Source organism: Patagioenas fasciata, chromosome 1 (assembly GCF_037038585.1).
Source record: "Patagioenas fasciata isolate bPatFas1 chromosome 1, bPatFas1.hap1, whole genome shotgun sequence".
NCBI classification, from domain to species: Eukaryota; Metazoa; Chordata; class Aves; order Columbiformes; family Columbidae; genus Patagioenas; species Patagioenas fasciata.
Genome location: NC_092520.1, coordinates 82,347,578 through 82,375,474, shown reverse-complemented (window position 1 = coordinate 82,375,474; position 27,897 = coordinate 82,347,578). Strand labels below are relative to the sequence as shown.

The 27,897-nt window shown below is 36.5% G+C and overlaps 1 protein-coding gene across 5 annotated transcripts in view; it reads left to right on the top strand.

The window, feature by feature from the left end:
* GBE1 (1,4-alpha-glucan branching enzyme 1) overlaps positions 1-27,897 on the top strand; it is a 157,769-nt gene that overhangs the window by 96,577 nt on the left and 33,295 nt on the right. For 4 of the 5 annotated variants that reach the window (XM_071809837.1, XM_071809831.1, XM_071809826.1 and 1 more), the window contains exons 10-12: positions 1,820-1,918; positions 4,740-4,850; positions 7,808-7,979. In XM_071809837.1, coding sequence (XP_071665938.1) covers positions 1,820-1,918; positions 4,740-4,850; positions 7,808-7,979 — 382 coding nt within the window. The remainder of the gene's footprint in view (positions 1-1,819; positions 1,919-4,739; positions 4,851-7,807; positions 7,980-27,897) is intronic. The other variant, XM_071809839.1, reaches the window with a different exon arrangement.

Here is a 27,897-nt window from a genome sequence, read left to right as displayed (position 1 = left end):
CATTTCAAGCTAAGGTCTGAACCAAATGTTTAGACATTGGCTATTTACATTTGGTGGAAAATATACTGAACCAAATTAACACTGAATTTTTCTTTTTAGTGGTTAGGTAAAATCTATAGGTAGATATAAATGGGATTAGGTTTGGAATTTTACTTTCCAAAAATCTGACTTTCAAAATTGTGAATAAAGTAGAGGGAGGCTGCTTAAATCTCAGACTCAGACCTTGTCCAGGTAGGCATCATAGTACCACAGAGAAAGGCTTTTGTTTCAAATCATCTTGTCCTGCATAACTTGGAAAGCATTAGTCAGTCTTAATCCTTTGTGACTGATTTAAGAGATATTGAACTTCCATTTATAATATCTGAAAGTCTGGAAAGAATTTCTGCTTTGTTATTTGGTATATACAGCATGTGGAATGTGGATGCAGTTTTCTGTGTGATCTGATGTCTGCTGAGTAAAGGAGAATAATCCCCTCCTTTGGTCTCCTGGCTTGACTGTTCATAGAGCACAGGATACTCCCGACCATCCCTGCTGCCAAGGCTGACTGCTGGTCCATCTCAGCTGGCTGCCGGCCCACAGCCCTGCGGCTTCCCCAGCAGAGCTGCTCCCCACTGGGCAGCCCCTGTGCAGGTAGAGTTAGGCCAGTCCAGGGCCACGATCTGACAGCTGGCCCACTGAACTTCCCACACTTGCTGTTGACTGATTCATCCAGCCACGCAGGGTCCCTCTGAATGGCAGCCCTGCCTTCTGCCCCCAGAATACCACCCATGATGATGTCATCCATCTTCTCACTTATATCTGCATGGGTGTGTTGGATGTGTATGGACGAATGAGTGTGTACATGTAACTTCATGTACAAATATCTTTTTCACTAGTCTAATGCAGCAGTTGGATTGGAAATTGGGTTGAATCCAGAAAACTAGAATGAGCTTCCTAATTATGCCTTGGTTCTGTCAAAATTTAATTCCATAAATTCTCTTGTGTAGACACAAGAGCTGTATGTTAATCTATAATTACTGTGGTGGAATGGCTTCTCACTGACATAAGTTAATAAAATTGACTACTGATATATGTTTTGCAATTATTGGAGATTTGCATTTTCTATACAAATAAGCTAACTTATAGAAAAAGAGTGCTACGTGACAAAATTGTCTGATAAAATGGTGAAATAAATATTTTCAGAACTTTGAAATATGAATTTAAAAATTATCAACCTCCATCAATATGAAACTGGAAAATTATACAGTAAGAACCTGTTGCTTTCCAGGGCTAGCTGGATCAATAGTTTTGATTTTCTGCATTTGGGAAGAAGAGTAGAGATTTTATTTTCTTCCTCATTGTACTTTGTATTCAGCCTTTTATTTTTATGCCATTCTTTATGCAAAATATGAAAAAACAAAATTAAGATTTGTCTTTTGTTGACACCTTTCTATTGATTACTTGGAGCTATAGATGATTATTTCAAATTCTGCACCTACTGATGTCTCTTTCCCATCAAATATCTACTCTATCAAATATTTTGTATAGAGAGGATTTGATAAGGAAAAAATCGTAATGCTTTTCCCTGTAAATTTTGCATTCTAACAGCAAATCTGGGTGTAGTAATTTTTCACTGTTGGTTTTTTTGGGTGGTGGTAGTGGTATTATCGTTGTTGATTTTTTTCCTCCCTTACTTAGATCAGTCTGTGAAACTGTTTATCGTTTAGAGTATTGGTATAGAAGTATTACTGTATGGTAGAAAATCTGAACTAATAATTGCAATGCTATGCAAATTACATGCGTTTTTTGTTTGTTTGTTTTTGTTTTTTGTTTTTATTAGGATGTTTCTGGAATGCCAGCCCTTTGTCGTCCTGTTGCAGAGGGAGGAGGGGGTTTTGATTATCGACTAGCCATGGCTATTCCAGATAAGTGGATACAGGTGAGAACTTTTTAAAAAATAAGTTCCTCTCTTTAAAGTGGGAGGTTTCTCTGTCTGCGCATACACAAAACCACTTCTGAATCCTACTGACAATTTTTACTCTCTCTTCTGTTAATGTCCTGTTCAAATAAATTCTGACAAGCTTGAGCACAGGCATCAGTGGCTGAAATGAGAACTGCCAGATACCATAGAGGTTTCAGAGGATGTGTAAATTCAGGGGCTATTATTTGCATTTTGTTTCAAATTACCCATATGTTACAATAGCTGTACAATGTGTAGCCTATATTGACTGCGAACAGGTAGATAATAAGTTAACCATATGCACATATGCAGATAAAAAGATATAGAAATAAAAAAAAAAAAGCCCTGAAAACATGCAGCAAACCCTTCTTGAAGTTTGCCATAGTAATTGGCATTTAACATGGACAGAGCTGAAAGTTTAACCAGAATAAACCTAAGTGAATTATAAAGACTCCAGCAATCAATACAATGGGGTTACAAAAAGAATAATAAAAATCTGTAAATGATCGTCAAGTACAATAATATACTGATAAACACTGACTATGATAAAGATTTAAATTACCTTTTCCTTAATACAGAGAATCACAAGAAAAGGAATAGAGCAATAAATGATCTCAAAAGGCTTCTACTGATGTTTTAGACAATGTTTTTCAGTTAGATAGAAGATTGCATCCAAATCCCTCAGGCTATCAGGATGATCTGAAAACAATAAATGTATTATGTGAGCATTAATGCTTCGATAAATATAGTGGGTAGCATAAAATAAAATAAAAACACAACTTCAGCATCTTTCACTTCTGTAACTAGGAGGTAGAGGGCTGACTGAAAAACAGTTTTTAAACCTCTGTTCAGCCAGGAGACAAATTTGACAGCTTTTTGAACAGGGACAGTGTTGTTCAACTTCGGAGTGTGTAATTTAAATCTTGGAATGCAGCGAGGCCTTATATTTTCATAACAACAAGAATCACGTTGTTGGCTTTTTTTTCTTACACTTTCAACTTCTTTACCACGCTTCAGGACAGGCAAAGACGAGCAGTTTCCTAGGTAGGCAAAATGCGAGTGACCAAGTTGATATTATAAAGAAAAAAAAAAACCTGTAGAAAAAGATGGATAATGTAATTTAGCAATCTGTGATATGTTCTGCTTATTTTAGTTTACAATACTTGGAGAGGAAACATAACCTATACTGCAATAAGTTCTTTTCTTCTACTGGAGAAAAAAATCTTCCAGCCTAAGCATGTACTTAAAATGGGACAGCAGATGGATGCTCGGCACGCTGATGGGATGTTGGTCATAAATGCAGATATGACAGTCTAGGCTGATTCCCAGTAGACTCCAGTTATTTAGGAATGAGCTGATTGTACAAGAACATTGGGTAATGCAGGCAGGATGGTTCTAGCTAAGGAAACTGCAAATGAGCAACCACGACAGAAGACCTGGAGTTAGAGGTGATGCATCTAGCTTGTTACCCTATTTCTTAAGGCAAAAATAAAACTGAAACAATTTTACAGAAAAGTTTAGAAACAGTCTATCAACTGTTATCAAACTGTCCTAGACTGCTTGCTCTTATTTCTCTATAGCTTTTAAGTGTGTAACTGTTAATAGCAAGTTTTCTGGGCAGCTTTCTAAAGCCAGTTTTAAACCTGAAGGATCTCCAGAGTTCCATGAACTAATCCTGAGGGATCTGTAAAAGTAAGATAAGCTATTTATTGTAACAGTGGCTGTACTGGTTCAGGTTAAAGATAGATGTAGTACATAATGTGAGTCTGCACAGGGACCGGAATATGTTCAGAGACAGAATTTATGGAGTCAAAGAGAGAAAAACAGAAGTTAAATTTTAGAGCATCATATCAGCTATTCCGGTGTTATTGCCTTTTTATCACTTTTATTTTTATGTCTATATATTTGCATATATGCATTTAAGTTGTAGTGATTGATGGATGTCTATAAAGTACTATAGAAAAAAAGGAAGGACTAACACTGAAATTGGACTAGATTTAGAATACCAGGTTGGGAGGGGCCACAAGGATCATCTGGTCCAACCTTTTGGCAAAAGCACAGTCTGGACAAGATGGCCCAGCACCATGTCCAGCTGAATCTTAACACTGTCCAGCGTTAGAGAATCCATGACTTCCCTGGGAGATTATTCAAATGGCTGATTGTTCTCATCATGAAGATGGAAGAAATAGTGTCATGTGAAGCAGAAAATTTCTATTGATGTGATTTAATTTAAATTGCTAAAGATCAGAAGCTAGCATGCTAAAAAAATGTAAAGCTTATTTTGTATTATACAGCTTTGGCACTGAAATTGTGGTTTGGAACTGACGGGAAATTCACAGAACTAGGGGACATGCAAGTCTATGTGCTAAGCACCTTCTCTTGTTATTGTGTATTTCATGGCAATAGCACAGTGCAATCTTGCAGTGATTCACCACACAGCCCAGTGGTTAAGCTATAGTTGGAAGCTACTGTATGCCAGGGTTGCTTGAAATACAGGACTTATTTCAATATCATATGTAGGTAGGTGTGTGCCTTCATATTTCTTCCCAGTTTTTGTGCAGTGCTTTCCTGCAGCTCCTATTAATCACTTTGCCTGCAGTATCAGAGGGTTCACATAATAGATGGCAAGTCCTGTTGTCCATTTGGATTATCAGAAAAAGCTCATTGCTTCAAAACTTGGGACTAAAAGTAATACAGTTCACAATCCGTTGGAAATTTCTGTGCCAAGATACTGAAGAAAATTGATAATGTGCTTTTAGTTAAAACAGCAATAACTTTTCAATGATCTTTATTTCTGTAGATAATTAAGGAGCTGAAAGATGAAGACTGGAATATGGGCAATATTGTGCATACATTAACAAATAGGCGGTATCAAGAAAAATACATTGCATATGCAGAGAGTCATGACCAGGTATTTTATCTGTTTGTTTGTTTATATATAAACAAGTAAGAGATGAGGTTTAGTGGTCTGAGGGGTTTTTTTTGTTAGTTTGTTTTTTAAATGAGACAAGAGTTGAAAAGGATGGGCAACAATTTCAGAAATAGGTAGATCTGAAGTACTACTTGTTTTTTTTTTTTAATTGGGTTTTCTTGTGTGGTTGGTTGGTTTGTTTGTTTGTAACCTTCTTTTTAATAAAAGAATCCTGCTTGGAGTGGGTGGGTGTTGTTATTTTTTTAGTTTTGTTTTTGTATTGTTTTCAGGAAATGAGTCCTAGTTTCTTGTTTCACCTGCCTATCATAGGACATAGAAAGCATACAAACTTTTGAAAATATGGTTTCTATTAAGTAAGCTGGAGCACTGTTTATGATAAGCATAACCAATATCACAATTTAGCAAACTTATTCACTGAATCAGTGTTTGCAAGTGTTGTATTCCCTTTAAGAAAATGTTTCCTCTCTGAAAAGATTACAAGTGCCCTTTTTTGAGATCTAAATGAAATATTCTCCAACATTTTGGTTCAAAACACAGCAATTGTAATGGTTCTGTATATGAAAAAATGAAAAAGTAATTTTAAGTGTGGATAACGCTAATCTCCCACAATCTTTGTAATGGACGTTTCTGAAGAATCAGAAACAGTGGTTGAGAATTTTTAAATTAGGAACTTAAAGTCTAATTAAAGGTTTAAGTTGTCCACTTTCAACTTTTTCCTCTACATAATATTGACTGATATTCTATTTTCTATACCTTCTATAATACAAGTCAATGGAAGTGTCCAAAAAAAGGCCTGTATTTTATTTTAAAGAGGTAAATGCATTTATTGGCTTCATTTTGTGTACGTATTTACATTCTTATCTCTGAGAGTGTTACACAGTGTTCACTTTAGAGTCCACATCAGAGAAGAGTCCTAATCCTGGTAAAGAACTTCAGATATTACTTGGAAATGCATATTATGATGTGATTAATTGTTTTTATAAAAGCTGATTCTTCATCTTAAAGCATGACATAGAACATTACTGTTGCTGTTCTTTCATTTTGTGCTGGATTTTATCAATTGAGTTGTTTTCTGTATCACTATGTATTTTTGTTTTAGAATCTCATACTGGGAAGAAGATTATTTATTTTTAATTTAAAAATAAAAAAAACCAGGATGTACACCAGCATGATATGTGAAAAGTAGGATGGAGAAACAAAATAGGACTGTAGATAAAATTCAGTCTGAAGATCCTTGAAGTGATCCACATGAGGGGCTGAAGCAGTTCTAGTTTCTTGTATGTTATAATGGCCTATGGCCTGACTACTATTAGTCAAAATATAGGGCCTTGTGGTTGCCATCGGTGTGTGAAAATAGCACCTGAATGCTAATAACTGTCCAAATAGCAGATACAGTACTGGAATTATTATGAATGGAATGGAAAGCAAAGAGAAAAATCAGTCTGTCACTGTAGGCTTTCATGGTTTGTGTACATGTTGAATATTGGAGGCAGATTTGGTCCGTATCTTAAAGGATTTACAGCATAACCGGAACAATTGCTGTGAGTTGGTAAGAATAATAGCAGGTGTGGATTGGTTTTTGTAAGAAGAAAACTAAATAGACTTAAGACTCTTGAGTGTAGAAAAGAGATCATTGAAGGGGAAGGATAACAGTTTATAAAATCATGGCTGGCATAGAAAACATGAACAGGGAACATCTACCATCTCTTCTACTGGAACGATATAGGGATATTAAATGACACTAAAAATGCCATATTCTGAGTCCAGAGGAGGGTTGTTCCTTGCAGTTGTTCATTGCTATCTTCAGTCTTGCCATTGTTGCATAGGATATTTTTTTTTTAAGGATGATTTTTTTTTACTTGAGGGAATCATCTATGTATGCTGTTACATTTTTAGCTGGAAAACTGAAGGATGATGGTGCTTTTCAGCTAGACCTGTTTACAAGTCATCCATCTCCCTGAAATCCAGTGAGTTCTCATGCTGGAGTATAAAATGAGAATTGAGCTAATTGAACAAGAATTAACTAGTTACATACACTCCAAAATATTTTCAACTACCAGCATGTTAATGTATTGTAATAATGGTTGTAACATAGCAATTGTGTGGCCTTTCTCAAATAACAGTAAGCACTAGCAAATTAGTAATTCAGTCACTGTTTTTAGACAGGATTACTGGTTTGTTTTGCTCTCTTGTGTGCAATCACAGAAAACCAATCACATTCTTGATTGCATATAAATGGATGCTTCATATTCACTCTGCATCTCTGAATCAGGAGTGTTGTTAATAGCCTTTTATTTGTGCATCCCAGGAACTTTACTTGAGATGTTTTCTTTCTTATTTTCTGTGATTTCTATAAAAATTCCCGAATTGTAGGTCACTTGTGGTTTATTGCGTTGACATTAACGTTTCACATTTGATATCTCTAGACAAAAAAGTTCTCAAAAGTAATTGTGCAGTTCAGTCCCATCAGGTGAAATGTCAGCCCAACACAGGGGTTAGACAGATATTAGTTCAGTGATCACCTGCTCACACTCTCATCGCTTCAGGGAGACCCTGTAACCACGTGGAGACCTGCAACGGGAAAACTGGACAGTTGGGTCTGGCAATCCAGTTGAGGCTCAGCCCATGGATGTCGCTGCCTCAGTTTACATACTTTCTCAGCAGCAGATTATATATATTACACATCATGCAATATGAAGTTGTGGTAACCAGAAGCTGGGGTCACTGTGAGCTGATGGTCGTTTGTGCTGGCAGGATGTTTTCTTTGTGAACAGGGACTAGGCCCTGCGCATTGAGCCATCTCCTTGATTCCTTGCCTGTCTTTTGTGTCCTCCCTTTATGACATAGGGTACCTGCTTTTAAAAAATATGTTAGAAGCTCTTCTAGCACACCCAAGGGTTTTCTTGATTTTTTTTTTTTTTTTTGGACTGTTATAGGCACTTGTTGGTGATAAGACTTTGGCGTTTCGACTGATGGATGCAGAGATGTATACAAACATGAGTGTGCTCTCACCTCTTACTCCAGTTATTGATCGTGGAATACAGCTTCATAAAATGATACGTCTCATTACTCATGCACTTGGAGGAGAGAGCTATCTGAACTTCATGGGTAAGTAAGCTGAGGAACAAGTCTTTTGTTTTCTCATCTGCAAAAGAATTGGCAGGGAAATAAAGTGATCTGACATCATCTTACATCTGCAGTATTTATCACAGTGCTGAAGTTTAGAGCATAAATGCTTTTATAAAGATTTACTACAAAAGGTAGCATGCATTGTTTTTCTGTCTGTAAGATGTATTATAAGACAAGAAAATAAAATCAATGTAGTTTCTAATTATAACAGAAGTAACTTTTAAAATTGTGGTAAGCTGTAGTTCAGTTGGAGTGCAGAGGAGGGTGATGAGGCTGGTGAGGGGTCTGGAGTACAAGTCTGATGAGGAGCAACTGAGGGGGGTGAAACTGGGACTGTTTAGCCTGGAGAAAGGGAGACAGAGGGGAGACCTTATTGCTCTCTATAGCTACCTGAAAGGAGGTTGTAGCATGGAGGGCATTAGTCTCTTTTCCCAAGTAGCAAGTGATAGGACAAGAGGAAATGTCCTCAAATTGCACCAGGGGAGGTTCAGGTTGGGTATTAGGAAAAAATTATTCATGGAAAGGGTTGTCATGTATTGGAACAGGCTGCCCAGGGAAGTGGTGGAATCAGCCTACTTGGAGGTGTTTAAAAAATGATTAGACGAAGTTCCTGGGGACATGGTTTAGTGCTAGAGTTAGGTTATGGTTGGACTCGATCTTGAGTGTCTCTTCTAACTGAAATGATTCTATGATTCTGTGACTCTGATTTGCAACTTAAACTAGTACTTTAATTGTTGTTCTGCAGGTTTGTCAGGTGGTGAGCCTTGCCTTACACACCTCGGTCGCCTTTCATTTTGGTTATTCTACTTTCCTAAGCTTTTTAGGGTAACAGTGAATTTACTAAAGATAGCTCTGTGCTTATTTCAGTTATTAATTGTCAGGAAGTAATCAGGAATCAGTTGATTTATATTTCATTGCTTTTTAGTGAAGAGCAGAGGCTTAATGAGATAGACAAGGACAAATCATAGAGATAGAAGGCACATCCTGCCATCGAAACAAGGAGATAGTAAAAGTTAGCAATACTTACTTTTTGTTCGTAAGCTGTAAAATATGACTGTTACATTGCTTCCTAAGCACTATTGGTACAAGAATGTCCAGTAGTTAATCTCATTTAATCATCAAGTTACAGTTCCATGTAGTCATCTCAAAAGTTGAATGTTGTTCTTAGTCTTATACAAAATGCTGAAGCTATTTATGCTTGATCTTTATTATACTCACATTCCTTAATTTCTTTGAAAAATAATCCTTACTTTATAGTAAAAATCATGATTCTGTAAGGTGAGTGTGACAAGTTCTGTATAGCAGTTGTGATAGTCTCATGCGGAAAAGAAGGCTAAAAGCATCTCAGTTTTCTAATAACAAAAACCTTGGAAATTATAGAATTTTTAGCTTAATATTGCCTTCAGCTTTCATTGTTAAATGTTTTGTATTACAAAGGACTGTTGGATGTGTATTGCCCTTCTTACATTATAATATATTTAAAAATAGATTTTTCTCATTAAGAAACTGGAGAACATTATAATGCAATGGTGTCATTTGATTTTAGCACGTCTGTACTGATACATGTTCTTTTTCTTATTAGAAGAATGCTCAAAATATCATGTTTGGGGGTTTTCTTAAAAACAATTAAATCCATTTCAGTACAGAACAAATCAATTCATTGTATGGTATACTAGTAGAACTATTGTTTCCAATAAAATGCAGAAATTTCTCCCAAAATTCAAGAGGAGTTAATGAAATAAATGCTCATGAATCATGTAGTCAGGCACCAAAATGTGCAACGTATGATGTGTGTGCTTCTGTTCAAACTAGTGATACTACAATAGTTAAGGAAGCAGGTGTTTAAAAAATACACCAGCTAAACTGCAGATGTCTCTGCCCCAGATTGACTTGGTAAGGTTAGGAAAATGATCAGTAATTCAATGTGACATGTTAAATCCAGTGTGTCAATGCAGGCTGATTGAACAATTAATATTGTTTATCATTGACTACTGCAAATGTTTCAGTAACTACATTATAGTTTGCTATATGTAAAAAATGGAAATATCATAATAGATGTTGGAGGAGAAAACATGTAAATTCAGAATACTTGCAATCTGATGTACTTAAAATGGACATTGCAATGCGCTATCTAGGTGAACAAATCAGTGACAAATGAGTTCTTCGACCTTCAATTTTGCCTGAAGGCTGAGGACGAGCAGCCTCCTGTTGGATGGGGAGAGGAGTGGAGATCTCTTTTCACAACATGTGGAGAGAGCACTCCAAGTGCCTCTGTGCTTCTCTAGGTCCTTCCATAAACTTCCTATACCTTCTTTTTCTGGAAAAAAAAAAAAGTCAACAAAGCAACACACTACTTTCTCAGTTCTTTGCCTCAACTTAAGGAAAAACAAACCACTTCTGAAAATGTTATATCAGGAGTAGAAATCTGTGTTCTCAAATGTATCCTGGAAATTATCTTTGAAGATCTGGAATAGTATATAATTACACCTGTCTCAGAGTATCATTTATACTCCATAGTTGTAAGCAGATTCTTGTGATACCCTATTGAACACCAAACACTGTTTTGGCTTTCTCCTGTCTTTCTCACTTTTCATACTGGATGGTTTTCCGTCCTTCTTAGTGGTATCTATAAGAAACCACTGCAAAAATCCTGGAAGTTGTTATTCTTATTTTTTATGTTTCTGGATATTTAATTTTCACTGAAGGCTTTTATTTTCCTTCCCAATTGCCTATATCCCGGTATAGGTAATCAATGATGTATGCAAACTTAAATGTGAATAGGAAAGTGTTGTCATTTCAGTAATCTCGTTCCCCTGTAACACAAACCATTGGGAGCATTCTTTCCTCCTGTTTGTATTTCAGTTTTCTGTGCAGCTTTGCAAGTAATCTCTGGAGCTTCATGTGCCCATCTGGCATGGAAGACTTAACTTAGAAAGGAAAAAACTCCATATGCTTGCCTGAAAGTGAGCATGACAATGATAAACATGCTGCTGTAGTGAATGAACACTCTGGAAGGCCAGTTTGTATAAAGCAATAAAAAAAAGTAGCAACTGTTTTAAAACTTGTGCTGTTTCTAAATACTCTGCTTTCAAGGCAGTTGAGGAGCAACAATCTTAATGTTGTGGCAGTTTGTTCAACCCAAATCCTGATTTGAACAGCAGTTTTAATATTGCGAGTGGCCAGTACTGGTCAGAAGATGTCATATGACTTTAGGAAGTGACAAAAATTACAAATTCTTCTGCACAATGCTTTAGTAGGGGCACAGGTGATGCTTCTTTAAGGGTCTCTTTTGCCACAGCTGAGCTTCCATGAAGATGTTGACATAGATAATACACACTTGATTGTCTGAACTTAATGGCACTTAAAGAGAAAGCTTCAAGCATTCACAGTGGGTGTCTCTGTTAAATAGTGAAAGTAATTTTATTATTGGAAATAATAGGAAAAATACCCTCTATTCATACTCAAGCATTTTTGTTTGTAAGTGTAGTCATATTGAATATGCATCTAATATTAACATAATTAAAATCAGAAAAGTATGTGGAAAAATATTTGGAGACATAGATCCTTACTCTCTCTAAAATGAAGATTTGAAAACAAATCCAAAATAAAACCCCTGTACCTTGTAAAATTCTTTATTGTCAATTTAACACTCTCAAAATAGGAAAAAGGCTTAAGATCTGAGTGTACTTCCTCAATGTTACAAGACTTCTAGGATATTACAGGAGTGTACTGATCTCACCTTAAAAATAAATCGACCACTGTTCTTACCCACTGGACAATATTTCACTTAAATGAAAAGACTCTTACATATTTTCTGAAAGTAATAGTTGAATGTACCACTACAGAACTGTTCTGTCCGTACATCCCTTCATTTTCCTTTGGCTTCATTTTCCATCCGATCCCTGAAGAAAAGCTGTAGACAACTGTAATTGTTCCTTTCCCTTAAATACTGTTTTTCTTTTCTTTTGTGCATTGCCTGTTCCCTGCACTTGGGGAAACCCTGCGGTACGTGGGAAAGAGCTGTGCCAGTTCTTCAGTGAAGTTGTTTCCATGTTCTCGCTTTGTCTTGCAAGATACATCTGTTTGTCAATCTAGTTTTAGACAAGCAAGGTAGATGCTTTCTTGCCTAGAATAGATGTAAGATCCAGACCATGGGGCCTTCAATAGCATTTTAGGTCCTTGGGATCATTCATAGCATAAATATTAACTGCTTTATGCTACTGCAGGGTCTTGCTTTTCAGCTTGCCAACAATCATTTTCTCGTTTCCTTCTTCATTTTAAATTGGCTTAAACTCAAATCTATTGATTTAAATGGAGATTAGTTCCTCCGTGAACCTCTAGCACTATTTTTTGTGGCTTTTCTTTAGTAAAACAACTCTTAATTAGGACTCCAGAGACCAAGACTATCTCCCTGCAAAGCAACATTTATATATATATGTATAACCTAGAAAATTATTTACAGTAACTAGAACATTTTTTACAATCATGAGCATTGACTGATGGTATTACCATTTAGGTTGACATTTACTCCTGTTTCACTAATATCATCAAATCTATCTGTAAAGCTTCCTTTTCCCACTTGTTAGTTCATTTACACGGTAGTTTATCTACTTTTTCTATGCTTAGAGGTTTGTTTTGGATGCGCTAAACCAGTTTTTTCTCTAATGGTTTGGTATGCCAAGACTTGTTATCTCTTTAGCCTTAAAAAAAACAAACAAACAAACAAACAAAAAAAAAACAAAGACCAAAAAAACCCATGATCTATTCCTTTGAGTAGGGACATGATTTAGTGCTAGAGTTAGCTTAGGCTATGGTTAGACTCGATGATCCTGAGGCTCTCTTCCAACTGAAATGATTCTATGATACTATAAAAATGGGAATGTTACTTAAAACAGACTCTGCAATACATTTATTGCTACCTGTTCTAGATTAAAAAAAGAAATTGTATCAAGAACAAGGATATTTAAGCAAAAACCTAAGGGGATTTTGTTTTCTTAGACATGTTGCAAACAAATCACTTTGAATTTTTAAACTTTTTTTTCCTGTACATTTTCTTATACTTATTGTTCCTCTGCACTGGTTACAGTGTGACTTTTTAGACCATGACCTGAAAAGAGGCCTTGCAAGAGCTCTTTAAACTACCTCCCTTCAGTCAACTCTCTCTGATAAACAAACTGGAAGTGCTCAGTTGGTAAAGATGGCAGATTAGGACATGAAGTTTGAAATCATCCTTCTTAATATGCTTACCTAGTACACCTGGCAAATGTGCTTTCTGTGCTGCCAGTTCGACTAGGTGCTTAAATTTCATGGCAATCTGACAGAAACAATTATCTTCAAATTAAAGTAGAAACCAAGAAAGGTGTAATGTGAAATCCTTTCTGAAGTTTGGTATAAATTTTGTCCTGTAGTGATAAAGCATGTACGTCTTTGTTCCATAGTACCCTGTACCCGGACACCTTGCGGTGGGCAATAGCAGGAGGAAGAATCCAAATGTGTACATTAGGCTTCAGTAATTGCTTTGAGAGTCTCATCAGGAAAGTCTGGAGGTGCAAACTGTTAATATCTATTGTTCATTTAGAGTTGATTGAAACAAACTTCATTTCTACACTTGCTCAAAATACACTTGAGTGGCAGGAAAACAATTAAAGAGAGACTGTCTCGTAATTTAAAAATAAACTACATACACAAACTAATTTTCCTTCTGTCCCACCTCTTCACAAGTTCAGTACGTCCAAATACTACAAATCTCTTGTGGGACTTGATTCTACTTCCTTTTCGAGAGGGGAGGGAAGAAAGCTTAATACCTATGTGCATGTCATTTAAATATATAAATAAAATGACTACTGGCAGCAGTCTATATATACGATGGTGTGTCAGTGTCCACACTATGGCTTCTCAAGACAGGAACCTTGAAACAGAAGCCTTAATAGTCAGCAGCATTCTTAGAACTGCTCAAGAATCAAGAGATTCTCCAACTGTGTTCATGGATTGAAATCCAGGTTGGAATTTTCAGGGTAGCAGAGACTCATCTAAATTGAGGTAGCTGTTTTGTGTGGTCCTTCTTTTTTCCTTTCAGAATAATACCGATGTTTCCCTAGCTTGTTCCTAAGTCTTAAGTCTGCAGGGTATCAGATATTCCAGTGTTGTTAGTGTAGTGATTTTTCCATGATTTTTCAATGCTCCTGGGAATCTGGAGAGGTCCAGTTGACTGGAAGCTGGGAAACATCCCAATTTTTGAAAAGGGCAACAGCGATGACCTCAGCAACTACAGGCCTTTCAGCCTCACTTCTGTTCCTGGCAAAATTATGGAGGAGATTATTCTGGGAGTTATTGAAAAACACCTGAATGACAACACAGTCATTGGTTCCAACCAGCATGGGTTCATGAGGAGAAAGTCCTGCTTGACCAACTTAATTTCTTTCTACAATATTTCCTGCTTAGTTGACCAAGGGAAGCCTGTAGACATGATCTTTTTGGGTTTCTGTAAAGCCTTTGATACTGTCTCTCCCAGTATCCTCCTGGCCAAGATGTCCAGCATACAACTGGATAAACACACAATGCAGTGGGTGAGCAATTGGCTGATGGGCCGAGCTCAAAGGGTTTAGTAAATGAGGATATGTTGGGGCTGGTGACCAGTCACTGACAGGTTCTGCAGGGATCCATCTTAGGGCCGGCACTCTTCAATGTCTTCATAAATGACTTGGACATGGGACTTGATGGGATCTGAGAACTGGGCAATCATCAACCTCATGAAGTTCAACAAAGGCAAGTGCCAGATTTTGCACTTGGGAAACGTCAACCCTGGCTGTACATACAGACTGGGGGACAAGATGCTGGGAAACAGCTCTGTGGAGAGGGATCTGGGGGTTCTGTTTGATGGCAAGTTCAACACAAGCCAACAGTGTCTCTGGCAGCCAAGAGGGCCACCCGTGTCCTGGGGGCATCCAGCACAGCATTGCCAGCTGGGCAAGGGAGGTGATTGTGCTGCTCTGCTCTGCGCTGGTGCGGCCCCACTTGGAGCACTCTGTGCAGTTCTGGGTGCCACAGGATAAAAAAGATATAAAGCTTCTGGAGAGTGTCCAGAGGAGGGCTGTGAAGTTGGTGAAGGGTTTAGAGAGGAAGCCGTATGAGGAGCAGCTAAAGTCCCTTGGTTTGTTCAGCCTGGAGAAGAGGAGACTGAGGGGAGACCTCATGGCAGCTACAGCTTCCTCACAAAGGGTGGAGGAGGGGCAGGTACTGATCTCTTCTCTTTAGTGATCAATGACAGAACCCAAGGGAATGGCAGGAAGATGTACCAGGGGAAGTTTAGGTTGGACATCAGGAAAAGGTTCTTCCCCCAGAGGCTGGTGGAGCACTGGAATGGGTCCCTCACAGCCCCAAGCTTGACAGTGTTCAAGAAGAGACTGGACAATGCCCTCAGACACATGGTGTGAACTGTGAGGCTGTCCCATGCAGGGACAGAAGTTGGACTCTGTGATCCTTGTGGATCACTTCCAACTCAGGACATTCTGTGATTCTAGTGGATTTGTAGTAAATCAAGCCGTTATGACATTTTGTTTCACTTAGAAGGTGTGGTTTCTGTTTTTTTTTTGTTCGGGTTTTTTGTTTTGTATTTTTTTTTCTTTGCTTTTTTTTTTAAGAATTTATAGTTTTCTAGTTGTTTTTCTGTTACTGATATAGAGATTTGATTTTTAAGCCTGAGTTCTTATTCTGAGAACTAGAGATTTTCTTTAATCACATTTAGTACCATCATTTAACCAGGGTGATATTGTTATTGAGACTTCTGCTAATGTCTCGAGCTTTGTTCTTAAGACTCCATCTGTTGCCTTGCATCTTCTGTGATTTGTATAGCTCAGAGTTCAGATTTGTAACATCTTTTCTGTCACCATGTGTGAGTGCATACAACCTGCTCTACTGATGTAGTAGTTCATGTGATGTGAGTACTTACTAAAGAATGATAAATGAAGTTGTAAAATATATATATTGAAGTTACATTAGAAACAAGAGTTCCATATTCCTTTTGTATGACAGACTTTGTTTTTTGCTTTATTGTTGTTTTGAAGAACAATCACACTAACAGACCTGTATATATTATAACTTTACACTTTCAGCACAAAGTTTTGGTAGAATTTCTCTTGTCAAGCCTTCAAAATTATAATTTGTTACAGAAATTAAGACAAAAAAATGTTGTTTTATAAAGCTTTTTTTCACATCTTATGGCTTTCTAACTTTGCAGGGCATGGCTGTTGTTCTGTCATTTCATAACTGTTGTGTTTTTTTTTTCCTCCTTAGCTACAAATTTCAGAAACTCTTTTCAGTAACCTACAGTTAAACTGTATGCAGATGATATTGGCTAGTTTTACTTAGCTGTCTTTTCTGAAAAAATAGTAGTAGCTAGAGGTAAATCTAAGGATGGCAATATTCTAACTAAATTATAATTCATTTTCAGTTTCTTCACCTTGAATTCAAATAAATGTAAAATCAGTGAGTTTACCTCACTTTCAGACTCCCTTGCTTTTTTAATTCAAAATTTAAGAACTGTAGTAAAAGCTCTGTCTTAAAAACATATCTCATATATTTTAGGAGTTGTGCATCTAAAGGCACATTTTTGTACACAAGAAACTGTCTTAATGAGTCTTCAGATGGTGTCCAAAATTATTTTTTTTGTAGAGGACAGAATATTTTTGCCTGTTAATACAGAAGTGTGATATTTTTTGTAATTTTGATAATATACTGATTCTTTTATAAAAGTTTCTTTGCTTAGTGATTCATTAAGCCATTAAGTGTAGTCATCTTACACTTTTTATGCTGTGGTTAACTTGGATCCAAGCAAAACACTTGGAAAGTTTTCTGATTATATAATCTCAAAGTGCTTTAAAATATTGCATATTGTAATTGTTCCAAACAATTTTAAAGGTTTGATTCATCCTATGAACCCTTTGTTAACCATAAGGGCTTTAGAAGAGCTTTGGCATTGTAAGGTATGTAAAAATGCCTTTGCGTGATGATTTGCTGACAACGTCTTTTCAGAGAAAAATATGCCTAGCTCATTCCCTCTTCTGAGTAGGGAGCACTTTTGGGGAGATATACATATGTGTTTTTCTTATGGTCACATGAAGATTTGGTCCATCACTGCATATACTCAGAACAATAGATTGGCTATACTTACTATAGCTAACCTATAGGCTTCTTCCTCTAACACTCTGGGTCGTTGGTTGGAAGACGTAGTAGAAAACTGAAAGGAAGAAAAGATATGTTTTCAGAATTTCATGTAAATATTAAGTTGATCTATGGATAAGACTGGAATCCAACATCCAGGTCTCTGGATTACAAAAAAATATTTTGCTATTTTCAGAGAGAGTAGGCTTATTGTGTGGGTTTTTTTCTCTGTTGTACCTTCCTCAATCAATTCATATAGTGACAGGTACTTTTCACATAGAACTTAGCTTTTACTTTGTCACAAAGCAGAGGAGTAATGTTTGTTTTCTAGTTTGTTTATCAACATCACTAATGGCGCACTTAGTGCAGGAGGCCACTCATTTCCTGGATGCCAGATGTCTACAGAAATAGTCTACCAGATAAAAAGTAAATAGTGCAAGATCATCACTGGAAGAATATGATGTGTAAGAGCAGGGAAGAAGGGTAAGTATGCCCCATTCAAACAGTGGTAAATATGATGTTTGTGTTATTTTTTTTTCTTTTCTCTCCCTGCTGCTCACTGTAGTTCATACAGTTTTGATGTTGATCTAATCATAGAATCATTTAGGTTGGAAAGGACCTTTAAGATCATTGAGTCTGTTAACCTAGCACTGCCAAGTCTGCCACTCAGCCATGTCCCTAAGTGCCACATCTACATGTCTTTCAAATATCTTCATGGATGGTGACTCAACCACTTCCCTGGGCAGCCTGTTCCAATGCCTGACAACCCTTTTGGTGAAGAAATTTTTCCTAATATCCAATCTTAACCTTCCCTGGCTCAGCTTGAGGCCGTTTCCTCTTGACCTATTGCTTTTTACTTGGGAGAAGAGACCAACACCCTCCATGCTACAACCTCCTTTCAGGTAGCTGTAGAGAGCTGTAGAGGTCTCCCCCCAGCCTCCGTTTTTTCAGGCTAAACAGCCCCAGTTCCATCACAGGACTTGTGCTCCAGGCCCCTCACCAGCTTTCTTGCCTTTCTCTTTCTCCAGCGCCTCAACTGGTCTTACTGTGAAAAACTGAGGCAAAGAAGGCATTTTGTAGCTCAGCCTTCTCTTGTCCTCTGTTTCCCCTTGCATCCGCCAGAGAATGCAGATTCTCCTTAGCCCTTCTTTTGTTGCTAATGTGTTTACAGAAGCATTTTTTGTTACCTTTTACAGCAGTAGCCAGGCTCAGCTCTAGTAGCAGTTCTGCTGATCCCCCTCCTTAATTCTCTGACAATTGAAAACGCTTATCAATTTTGTGATCTCTATGCCCAAGATGGCCTCCAACCATCACATCACCCACAAGTCCTTCTGTGTTTGTAAACAACAGGTCCAGTGGGATAATTATAATTTATCAGTACTCATTTTGATTTAAGTTACTTATTTCTGAAACCCCTAATGCTGAAAAGAAGTCACAGCAGCCTCTCACCACATCCAGCTGTGTTTTACTTCTGCTTTTTGCAGTCTGCACTCAGCAATCTGGAAAGGGCTCAGCAATTGCATGGCTGAGAGAAAAATGGATCTATTTTCTTCGAAACCACCTACCAAAGAGCAAAAAATTTCTTCTTGATTACACTTTATAGAGTGGCTCTTAAAGAGAGGGAGAGGTGGCACAAACTGCATTTATGTCCTTGTCTAGTAATTTAGCAACATGAAGCTGTAGTGAACTGATGTAAGAGCATACATAAGAATCTGTTAATCAGCAACCCTAGCTCTGGCAATGCTTTGTTCTTTCTCAGGCTAGTTTTGGGAAATGCAGAACCAAATAGAATTAAACCCCCCATGTTATTCAGTAAGGAATAGTTGTTTTGAGGCATAACCGAGCAGGTGACTTTTTGTATTAGTAAAGTCTGAATAATAGATCCTTAGGCATACATTCCAATTTGGATTTCAATGTGTGCAGTTGTGGTAATATTAAATGAGTTCATCTTAGTAGTGTCATTAATTCCCCAAATCAATGTAGTTTAAACTGGGGGTACACATTCTGTGATGACATTGGAACAACAACAAAAAAAAGTCTTTATGAGTTCAAGAACTTCTTACTTTCACAAGCCAATTTATTAGCTTAAAATCCGCTCATTCTCCTAATTTTCTGAGGCCATCTGTCACTTACTCAGAAATTTACTAGAACATGAATTTATACAACATCATAGTTGGATTTGGATTGATCTTCAAGGGGCAAAGTATTTCTATGCAAATTTTCCTAAGAAGTGGTAAATTGTGCAGGCTAAAGCATATTAAAACATCATTTATAAATGTTGACCTGTCTTTCTCAGATGTTGTTTGAGATCTTCAGTTTGAAACTTGATCTATACAGGCTTAAAATGTCACTAGAATTTATCACTGCAAGCAGACTACATGCTTTGATTTGGAGTACTTTTCTGTTGTAATTTGTTTTAACCTTTTTGGGGTTTACAAAAAGAATATTGGAAAGCTCTCTAACCCATTTGGTGTGCTTCCGTACGTCGAGATTTCATAGAAAACTGCTTTTATATAGTAGCATAGAGAGGTAGCTATGTATTGATGGTGGAGGGAAGGTAGAAGGCAGACCAGGAGGATGTGGGGGTGGAGGATGCACACAATCAGGTTGATATCGGAGTGGAGCTTCAGGCTTCATTAATTCAGGACAGTAATTTTATCTTTCCCACTAAAAAGATGCATTCCTGTACATAATTCAGGGTAAATTGTTTCCATGAGATCATGGGAATAAATAAAAATGCAGTGAAATTAGGTATTTTAGTTTTACTTCAGAGTTAAATGTTATGAAGTTAATCTTGTGTGTGAATATAGGGCCGATTTTACTAAGTTCTCAAGAAGTGACAGGAGGAATTTATAGTGGAGTAATTTAGAAAGGGAGTTGAGGAATAGGGTAAAATTAGAAAATTAATTATGTTAGATTATTTGGTTTTTGGAAAATAGAACATGTACCTTTTGAGTTGGAATGTCTTGTTGAATATAAAAGACTACTTTTTTCTAAATGTATTATGTAAAAGTGCAGGGCTGGAGGAGAATCAGGACAACATCACAAGGAGAACAAAGGATTATTCACAAAGCCAAGAGTGCTAGCACAGTACTTTTACGACCAGAAGCCCAGAACTTTTACTCAACTGGGACAGTTATTTAGATCCTTTTGTGAAATTCAGAGCAGGTCCTGTAAGTAAGGTATTTCGATTTAATAGTTCTTAACTAGCATTTTTTGAGATATTATTTTAGTAGTAATGTATTAATCCACTCCTGACTTGAGTCAGTCCATAGACTATGAGAGAGCTCCCTTAAGCTCATCATGTTTTGGTTTTTTTATCAGACTAATTATTACAAAAAAAAAATACTACAGGAAAACCTGGATCATCTTGATGGTTGTACTGTAAGTCAGCTCTTTGTACAGCTTAAACTCACAGCCTTTGTCTTTGTATTGAATAAATAAATTTATGGTCTTGTTTCAAAATATTAATGCAAAAAAGAGGAAATCGAAAGTAAAAAGCTAATTTATTTTAACATATAGTGCTGGGTCAGCAGCATTCTTTCTACCATTTACCTTGTACTCTTTAAATGTGTGAGAAGTATAAACTTTGAGATTGTGACATGAACACATGACACTTCTTTTATTGTTCCCTTATTGTAGACTTCTGCATAGGTGTGTTTTGTGCATGTGTTCACTCTAGGACTGGGGGAATATGTGTATATGGCCTTTTAAAAACAAACAAACAAAAAACTTGGTTTGGACTGTGCTTTTGTTCTTATGTTTGTTTATTTTTGTGATTAGCTATTTATTTGAGTTTGTAATGGCTGGCACCATCTTAGAAAGTGGGGAGCTGTACATGATAGTGTTTGAAGGGAAAAGTGCAGAAGTCTGAACTGGGCAGACTTCCATAACTTGGATTTTTTTCTTTGATCCAAGCTAGCATAGTGAGAGTGCTAGCTATTTGTAGGTACCAAAATACTGTGTAAATGTATATTCTATTTTCAATAAGTCTTCATTTGTGATATTGTGTTTTTTTCCTTCTTGTGCTCTATTTAGCTGTGCTTAGGCAGCTTTTAAGCAGGCCTTATGAATATGTGAATAGTTCATTCTTTAAAACCCTCTATTTTTTCACTATATTTTTAAAATCTCATCTGGCTTTTCACCTCTTTCCTAATAATTACCTTTTGTTTTTCTTTTGGAGGAAAAAAAAAAAAACCTAGCCAATACTACTGAAAATATTCTATATGGCAGTAGTATGTTTGAAATACTAGGTTACCTTTTTTCTAAGTTTGCTTTTTATTGCAATGTGAGCCTTACATGCACCCTCCTATCTTAATATACATCATACTTGCAAGCATTTTGGTGCTAAAGCACTGGTTTACACTGATCAGAGAAGTAAAGATGATCTAGAACAAAGTAATGGAGGTAATCAGGGGTAATTGTTATTCCTGTCTGCAGATGCTTATCAATGGAGATATTGGAAGTTTACCCATACAAAAGTCCTAAACTGAAGTGTGTGTTTCTTTTTTAAGTTCCATTTTATTTCTGGCTTTGTGATGAAGGTTCCTACCTTCTCCCCACCCCCGCCATGATTGAATTCCAAGTTTTAGAAGCTACACTGTAAGATGTGCTATGCCTTTTTATATCTAATTTAATTTGACTGTTCAAAGCCCATGAGTTGATAAGTATGCCAGGATACTGATGTGCTCATTTTCAGTAGATGCAAAGAGAACTTGCCTTATTTGTGCATACTTCTCCAATATGTGAAACGTGTCGTTCGATAATGCTATATTCTTTCTTTTGGTATGCGGCTGGCTGTGATTAGTCTTAGAAATACAGTAAGATATTTATTGATATCCTGTCTTCCTACTTATGAAAAGGAAGGGGGTTTCTTGATTAAAAACGATGAAGCAGGGAATCTCTTAATTTAAAATAGACTTCATTTTTCTGGACTTTAACCTAGACATATTTGAAGTTTTCAGAAAAAATGTGAAATTCCCTTTCATATTTACTAGTTGCATTTATTTTTGTAGGCCAGAAAGACTGTTCTTTTAATTTTTTATTTCCTATGTGGAAGGCTACTGTTTGGTTTGTACAGTGCTCATAAGGATACAGGACTAAATCTATTGCTTTTCCCCTAAAACTTAAATACTGGAAGAGGCCAGTAGAAATAAATAAAATTTGTCTTAATAAAGGAACTATGTACATGTTATATTCTCCTGGTAATTTTTTGATTCATGGTGTTTTCTGTTATATGAATATGTTAAATTCAAAGAGAGACCAGGCAGTCTTAAACAGCTGACAAAAAACTGTATAACATGTGACTGAAGGGCTTATGTTCCACTTTTTCTCAGTGCATAACTGCAAATATGGAAATGCATGCACTAGAAGTATTTCTAGAAGGAATATATGTTGAGAAAAGCCTGTAAAAAGCTGTAGTAGAATAAATTGTTTAGAAGCTGTGGTGTATCATCTCCCAATTTTTAAAGGGATGATTTGAGCTGTATCTGAGACACTAAGAGGTTGTTAGACTGAGGGACATGAGAAGTTTTTACTAGTCTCGTATTACAGCTTTTTCTGTATTCCTTCCTCCCTCCCAGTGTTACCATGCAGTATCAGGTTTCTGAAGGATATGTTGTTTCCTGACAACTAAATGTTCCCATTAAGACCTACACAAGAAAACAAGTAGTGAAATAAGCTACCAACATAGTGTGGCTGTGTAAAAGGATGAAATGGAACAAAAGAGGTTGAGTAATGACATTGGCAAATAATTTTTTGCAGATAAAGATGTAATTTTGTTTTCCCCTTTTTTAAAGAAGATCCATGCAAAGCATTTATCACTTCAGCAAGTTTATTTTTTTAATAAAAAACCAAAGGAATGAAAAATCATTACTGAGAAATATTTCATATGTCTAGTTCAAAATGTCTTTGTGCTTGTAATCTCTAATTGTTTCTTTTCTCTGTTTTGTGTTTTTCTTTTGTCACTTTGAATTTTTCATACAGCATTGCTGGAGGGCAAGACGAGAAATCATCTTAGTGTTTTACATATTTGGCTTTCTTCAAACAGTTGTAACACAACACTTTTCTGACATTGAAGCAGTCTTTTTTTCTGAAATCGAAGTTTACTTTTCCTTTGACAAATAAGTTTTGCCTTAAAGGCACAAAAAGCATTATGTGCCTACTAATATGGTTGCAGTGTATTTTCAGCTTGGACCCCAAGAAAGCTGCATCCCTTCTTTGTATACAGTGCAATGACAGCATGAAGTATAGTACTTTGAATGAATACATATTTCAGTGAAATGGAATGCTATCTCTTGAAATAAAGTTTTAAAATAATTAATGATACATGCAGACAAAATAAATTCTAGCAATTACATGAAACTTTGGCATAAGGAAAGGAGCAGTACCTGTTAAAATATTCTTTTAGTAAAAAAAATTGCTCAAGGGAAAAAAGTCAGATGGCTACTTATTATATATAGATAGTTCAAAAATATTTGTTTCAAAACCTAAAAAAACAAATTAAAATTATATCATGCTTTAAGCAGCTGTAATGTAATCTAGAAATAATTTGTGCTCCAATTCTCATCCATGTAAATTTATTTTATGTCATATTAACTTGGTGTCACAAGGAAAACCTAAAGTTATTAGTTCAGTCTTGAAAGGCTCCCAGCTTTGTCATTCCTTCAGCTGATTCAGCTTTTAGGGCTAATTTAGACATGTTTTAAGTATAAGATGAATACTGTCATGATTGCATCTCTGTATTATAACAAATTGTTGAATTTCAGAACTGGAAGGGACAGCTGTAATCTGCACAATATAATGGAATGAAGAGAGAGGATAGCTCACAGCAAATCTCTGTTTAATGGAAACTGAATCTCATATGTTCACAGTGCTAGACCATACCTTTACAACTATGTCCTTGTTTTCTAACTTCCTTTAAAAAAAGCTGTCTAAAAAAAAACATGAGTATCAAGATAAATTACTAGTCTTGCTTTGTTATACCTTTCTTGCTTATGAGAATGACTCTAGAAAAAAGTTAGCCTCCTGATCTATGAAGACACTTGCTCAGAGTTATCCCTTCCCCAATTGCCTCAAGGATGCACTGTCCAAAATGCAGCTTTTCTCCCATCTGCAGCACCAAGCCAATAAGAAAAACACTGATCGATTCCCAGTGAAGTCTGACGGTGTTCGTAAGATTTCTTTTTAATATTACAAAATTCTATTTGATCTTTTCTCAAATTCAGGACGTGAACTGGAGTTGTAAAAAAAATTTGCTTTTCTGTTCTATCATGTATATGCCAGTCACTCCAGGCAGGTCACTTTGCTCACTCTTGGTGTCTCAGTCCCTTAAACTGACTATTTACTCTGAGATCATCTTCCTGTCAGTATAAATGCAGCCAGAGATAACAAAATACATAGCTTCTGCTTTCCTGTTGGCTTTGGGTGAGGAATAACACATAATGAATAGTGTTTCTTCATGAAAGCTGGTGGCATGAAGCAACATGGTAAATTCAACAAGCTATTTATGGAAAGTTCATAGACTTTCTTCAGGCCTTCTGAGGCTTTTTAAAATTAAATCATAATTAAAAAAAAAAAGAAAATGCACACAAGAGCCATTACCAGCAGATATCCTCTTCCATTTGTGAACTCGTGCTGCTAGGCTTGTGTGCCTATACCTCATACTAGTATTCTTAATGTATGGACTGATATGTGTCTGGAGTTACGTATGTAATATGCCAATCATCAGGAAATGTTGGAGTGTTTTAATGGGTCTTGGATTTCCTAGTTGTTTGAACAATTTTCTATACTAAAACCTGAAAATTGGTAGGTGAAATACAGAATTGGCAGAAGCTCTGCCTGATGACACTCTGAGTACCTCTTAAAAGCTTTTCATCAAAAGACATATTACTGGGGGGCAAATGGCCAAAATCTTTTCTCTAGTGTTTCTAACTGTAGTGAGAATGATTACCTGAAGGAAAAGGAGTGGAATAATGCCACTTAAGCCAGCACATCTTGTGGGTCTTCTGATGTCCCTTAAAGCTGTTCCTTTAAGGCATGTGCTATTCAGAAGTATGAGGGAAGGAGGTTGCGAAAGATTGACTAAATATGCAGAAAGAATGTTTTCTGCCACAATCTGGTTTGTTTCCCTATTGTGTTTTAAATGTCAACAAACATCTGGACCTGTTGGAGAAGGTCCAGAGGAGGCCACTAAGATAATCAGAGGGCAGAAACACCTCTCCTATGAGGACAAGCTGAGAGAGTTGGGGTCGTTCAGCCTGGAGAAGTCTCTGAGGAGACCTTATTGCTGCCTTTCAGTACTTAAAGGGGGATAATAGGAAAGATGGGGACAGACTTTTTGGTAGGGCTTGTTGCAGCAAAACAAGGGGTAATGGTTTTAAACCAAAGGAGGGGAGTTTCAGACTGGAAATAAGGAAAATAAAATGATGAGTGGTGAAACACTGGCACAGGTTGCCCAGAGAGGTGGTATATGTCCCATCCCTAGAAACATCCAAGGCCAGGCTGGAAGGGGATCTGAGCAACCTGGTCTAGTTGGAGATGTCTCTGCCCATGGCAGAGGGCGTGGACTAGATGAAGTTTGAAGGTTCCTTCCAACCCAAACTATTCTATGATCTTGTTTTAAACCTGTAGTTTCAATATTGAAAGATTTTAGAGTTTTTCTTCCTGTTTTCCCTCAGGCAAACAAAAATGTGATGAAGTCCTCACCAGACAATTGTTCTCCAGTCTTACAGATTTTGGAGAGTTTCTTATAAATCACTTGCTATTTGTACCAAAGATGCCATCAGTACAAATTCTCCAAATCCTCTTTTTCTCTCGGAAGCAATGTTTCTCTTCAGTTTTGAAAGCTATTCCCTGCTGGGCAGTTGGCTGATGTGCTAGATGTTTCTTCTTCTTTCCTCTATTTTCTCTTTTCCTGTATTTCTTTTTTCTTTTGCTTATTTCTCAGTTGTGCTGACACTGGTTTAACATAAAGGTGAGTAGAGACTGTCTTTAAATTACACTTGTAAACCTAGCTCATACATTCATTAGGATACCTATAATGGTTTGCCCCAACCCTCACAGTAGTTGCATTCTCCAAGTACACACCCATACTGGCAGCACCATCCTCAGTTACTCAAACAGGAACCTTCATAAAGTTGCAAACTTTATGCTATGCAGAACAATTTGGTTTGGTTTTCTATTTCATTGTCTAAAAGCATGGCATCAGAAATTCTCAGTGTCTGAAGTAATTAATTATGGATTAGTATTAGAAAGTAATGCTCTTCAGAGACTGGTTCTTAATTACAGCCTTTATGCTATTGTGGTGTTGTAAATGGTCAGAAAAGTATTTTATTAATATGCAAGCATTATGTTGCTATTATATATTTTTTCCTTTTTTTTTTTTTTTTTTTTTTCCAATACTCTGAGATGTGAATAAAGATAGTTTGAGGTTCAGGCTTTAAAATAAAATGCTTTAAAATAAAATTTTGTAACATTTCCATCTATACGAAACATTTGTATGCATAACATCTATGTGAAGCAATTGCATATCTATGCTAAATTTTAGGAGCTGATGTAGTGAGCATTCCAAGACTAAGTATTCTTGTGGAAGCAGCACATCTCAATGATTTTAAATGAGTTCTGATTTTTAACATCATGCAGGTGCAGTCACCCTCTATCTGACAGACACATTATACCTTGCAGAAAGTAACTGTCTGAAAATATTCCAGTGAAAGGGAGAAAGAACACCAGGGCACTGCCTTAACAGGCCAGAACTATATCATTGGAGGTTTTTGCTCATTAATACATACTTTTTGTGCACCTTCATTAGTAAATCCATTACTTGATCTCATTTACAGTCAAGGCATTTCAGTTTGCACCATACCTTTTTCTGTGCCGTGACTGAACTGTCAACTTGGTTCAATATACTGACTGATAGTCATAAGTAGTTTAGTGAATGATTAAGCAGACGCAACTCTTCTTAAAACCTGCCCCTTTTGTAGCATGGAAAAGTAGCAGAGACCCTGACTACTGATCTCTGTTCTTTCTGAAAAAAACAATCTTGCAAGCTTCAATAACCATTTCTACATAGGGAAAAAAAAAGAAAAAAAAAAAAGAAAACAAACAAAACAAACAAAAAATACCCACACACCAAAAAACCCACGCACACCCTATGATGCAAATAATCTTGCTTTAGACATCCTGGTTATGATTGACTGTAATGAGCAGAGATATGCAACGGATTATGCTGTCACCATAAAATTATTACAATTATTTTTCTAGCATTTTGGAAATATGCTAAAACTAATAACCATCACTTAGAAAAATTGCTTTCAAGTGTCTGATTATAGTCTTAAATAAAGCAGTCACCTTTCATTTTTTATGTGAGAGTATCTTAAACAAAACAAACAAAAAAAGACAACTAAAAAAATCCCTCACAAAACAAACAAAAAAATATAACAGTGAACAAGTTGAAAGGGAGGAAAAAAGACTGAAACAATGAATACACAAAGTAGGTAAATTGATGTGGGGCATTCTTTTGATATATACACTAATTATGTTTATACCAACATAAATATTTATGAACCACTGAGGATACTGCTTTTGAAACACACTCTGCAAAGCAGCAGTTTCTTTCTTTGAAATATCAATTTATTTCAGACTTAGTTTTCTTTCCAAATTAAGATGAAAAGTCAAATTTTTGTGAGATAAAATCAGGAAATTATTTCCACTTGATAGAGTTTAAACCATTTATAGT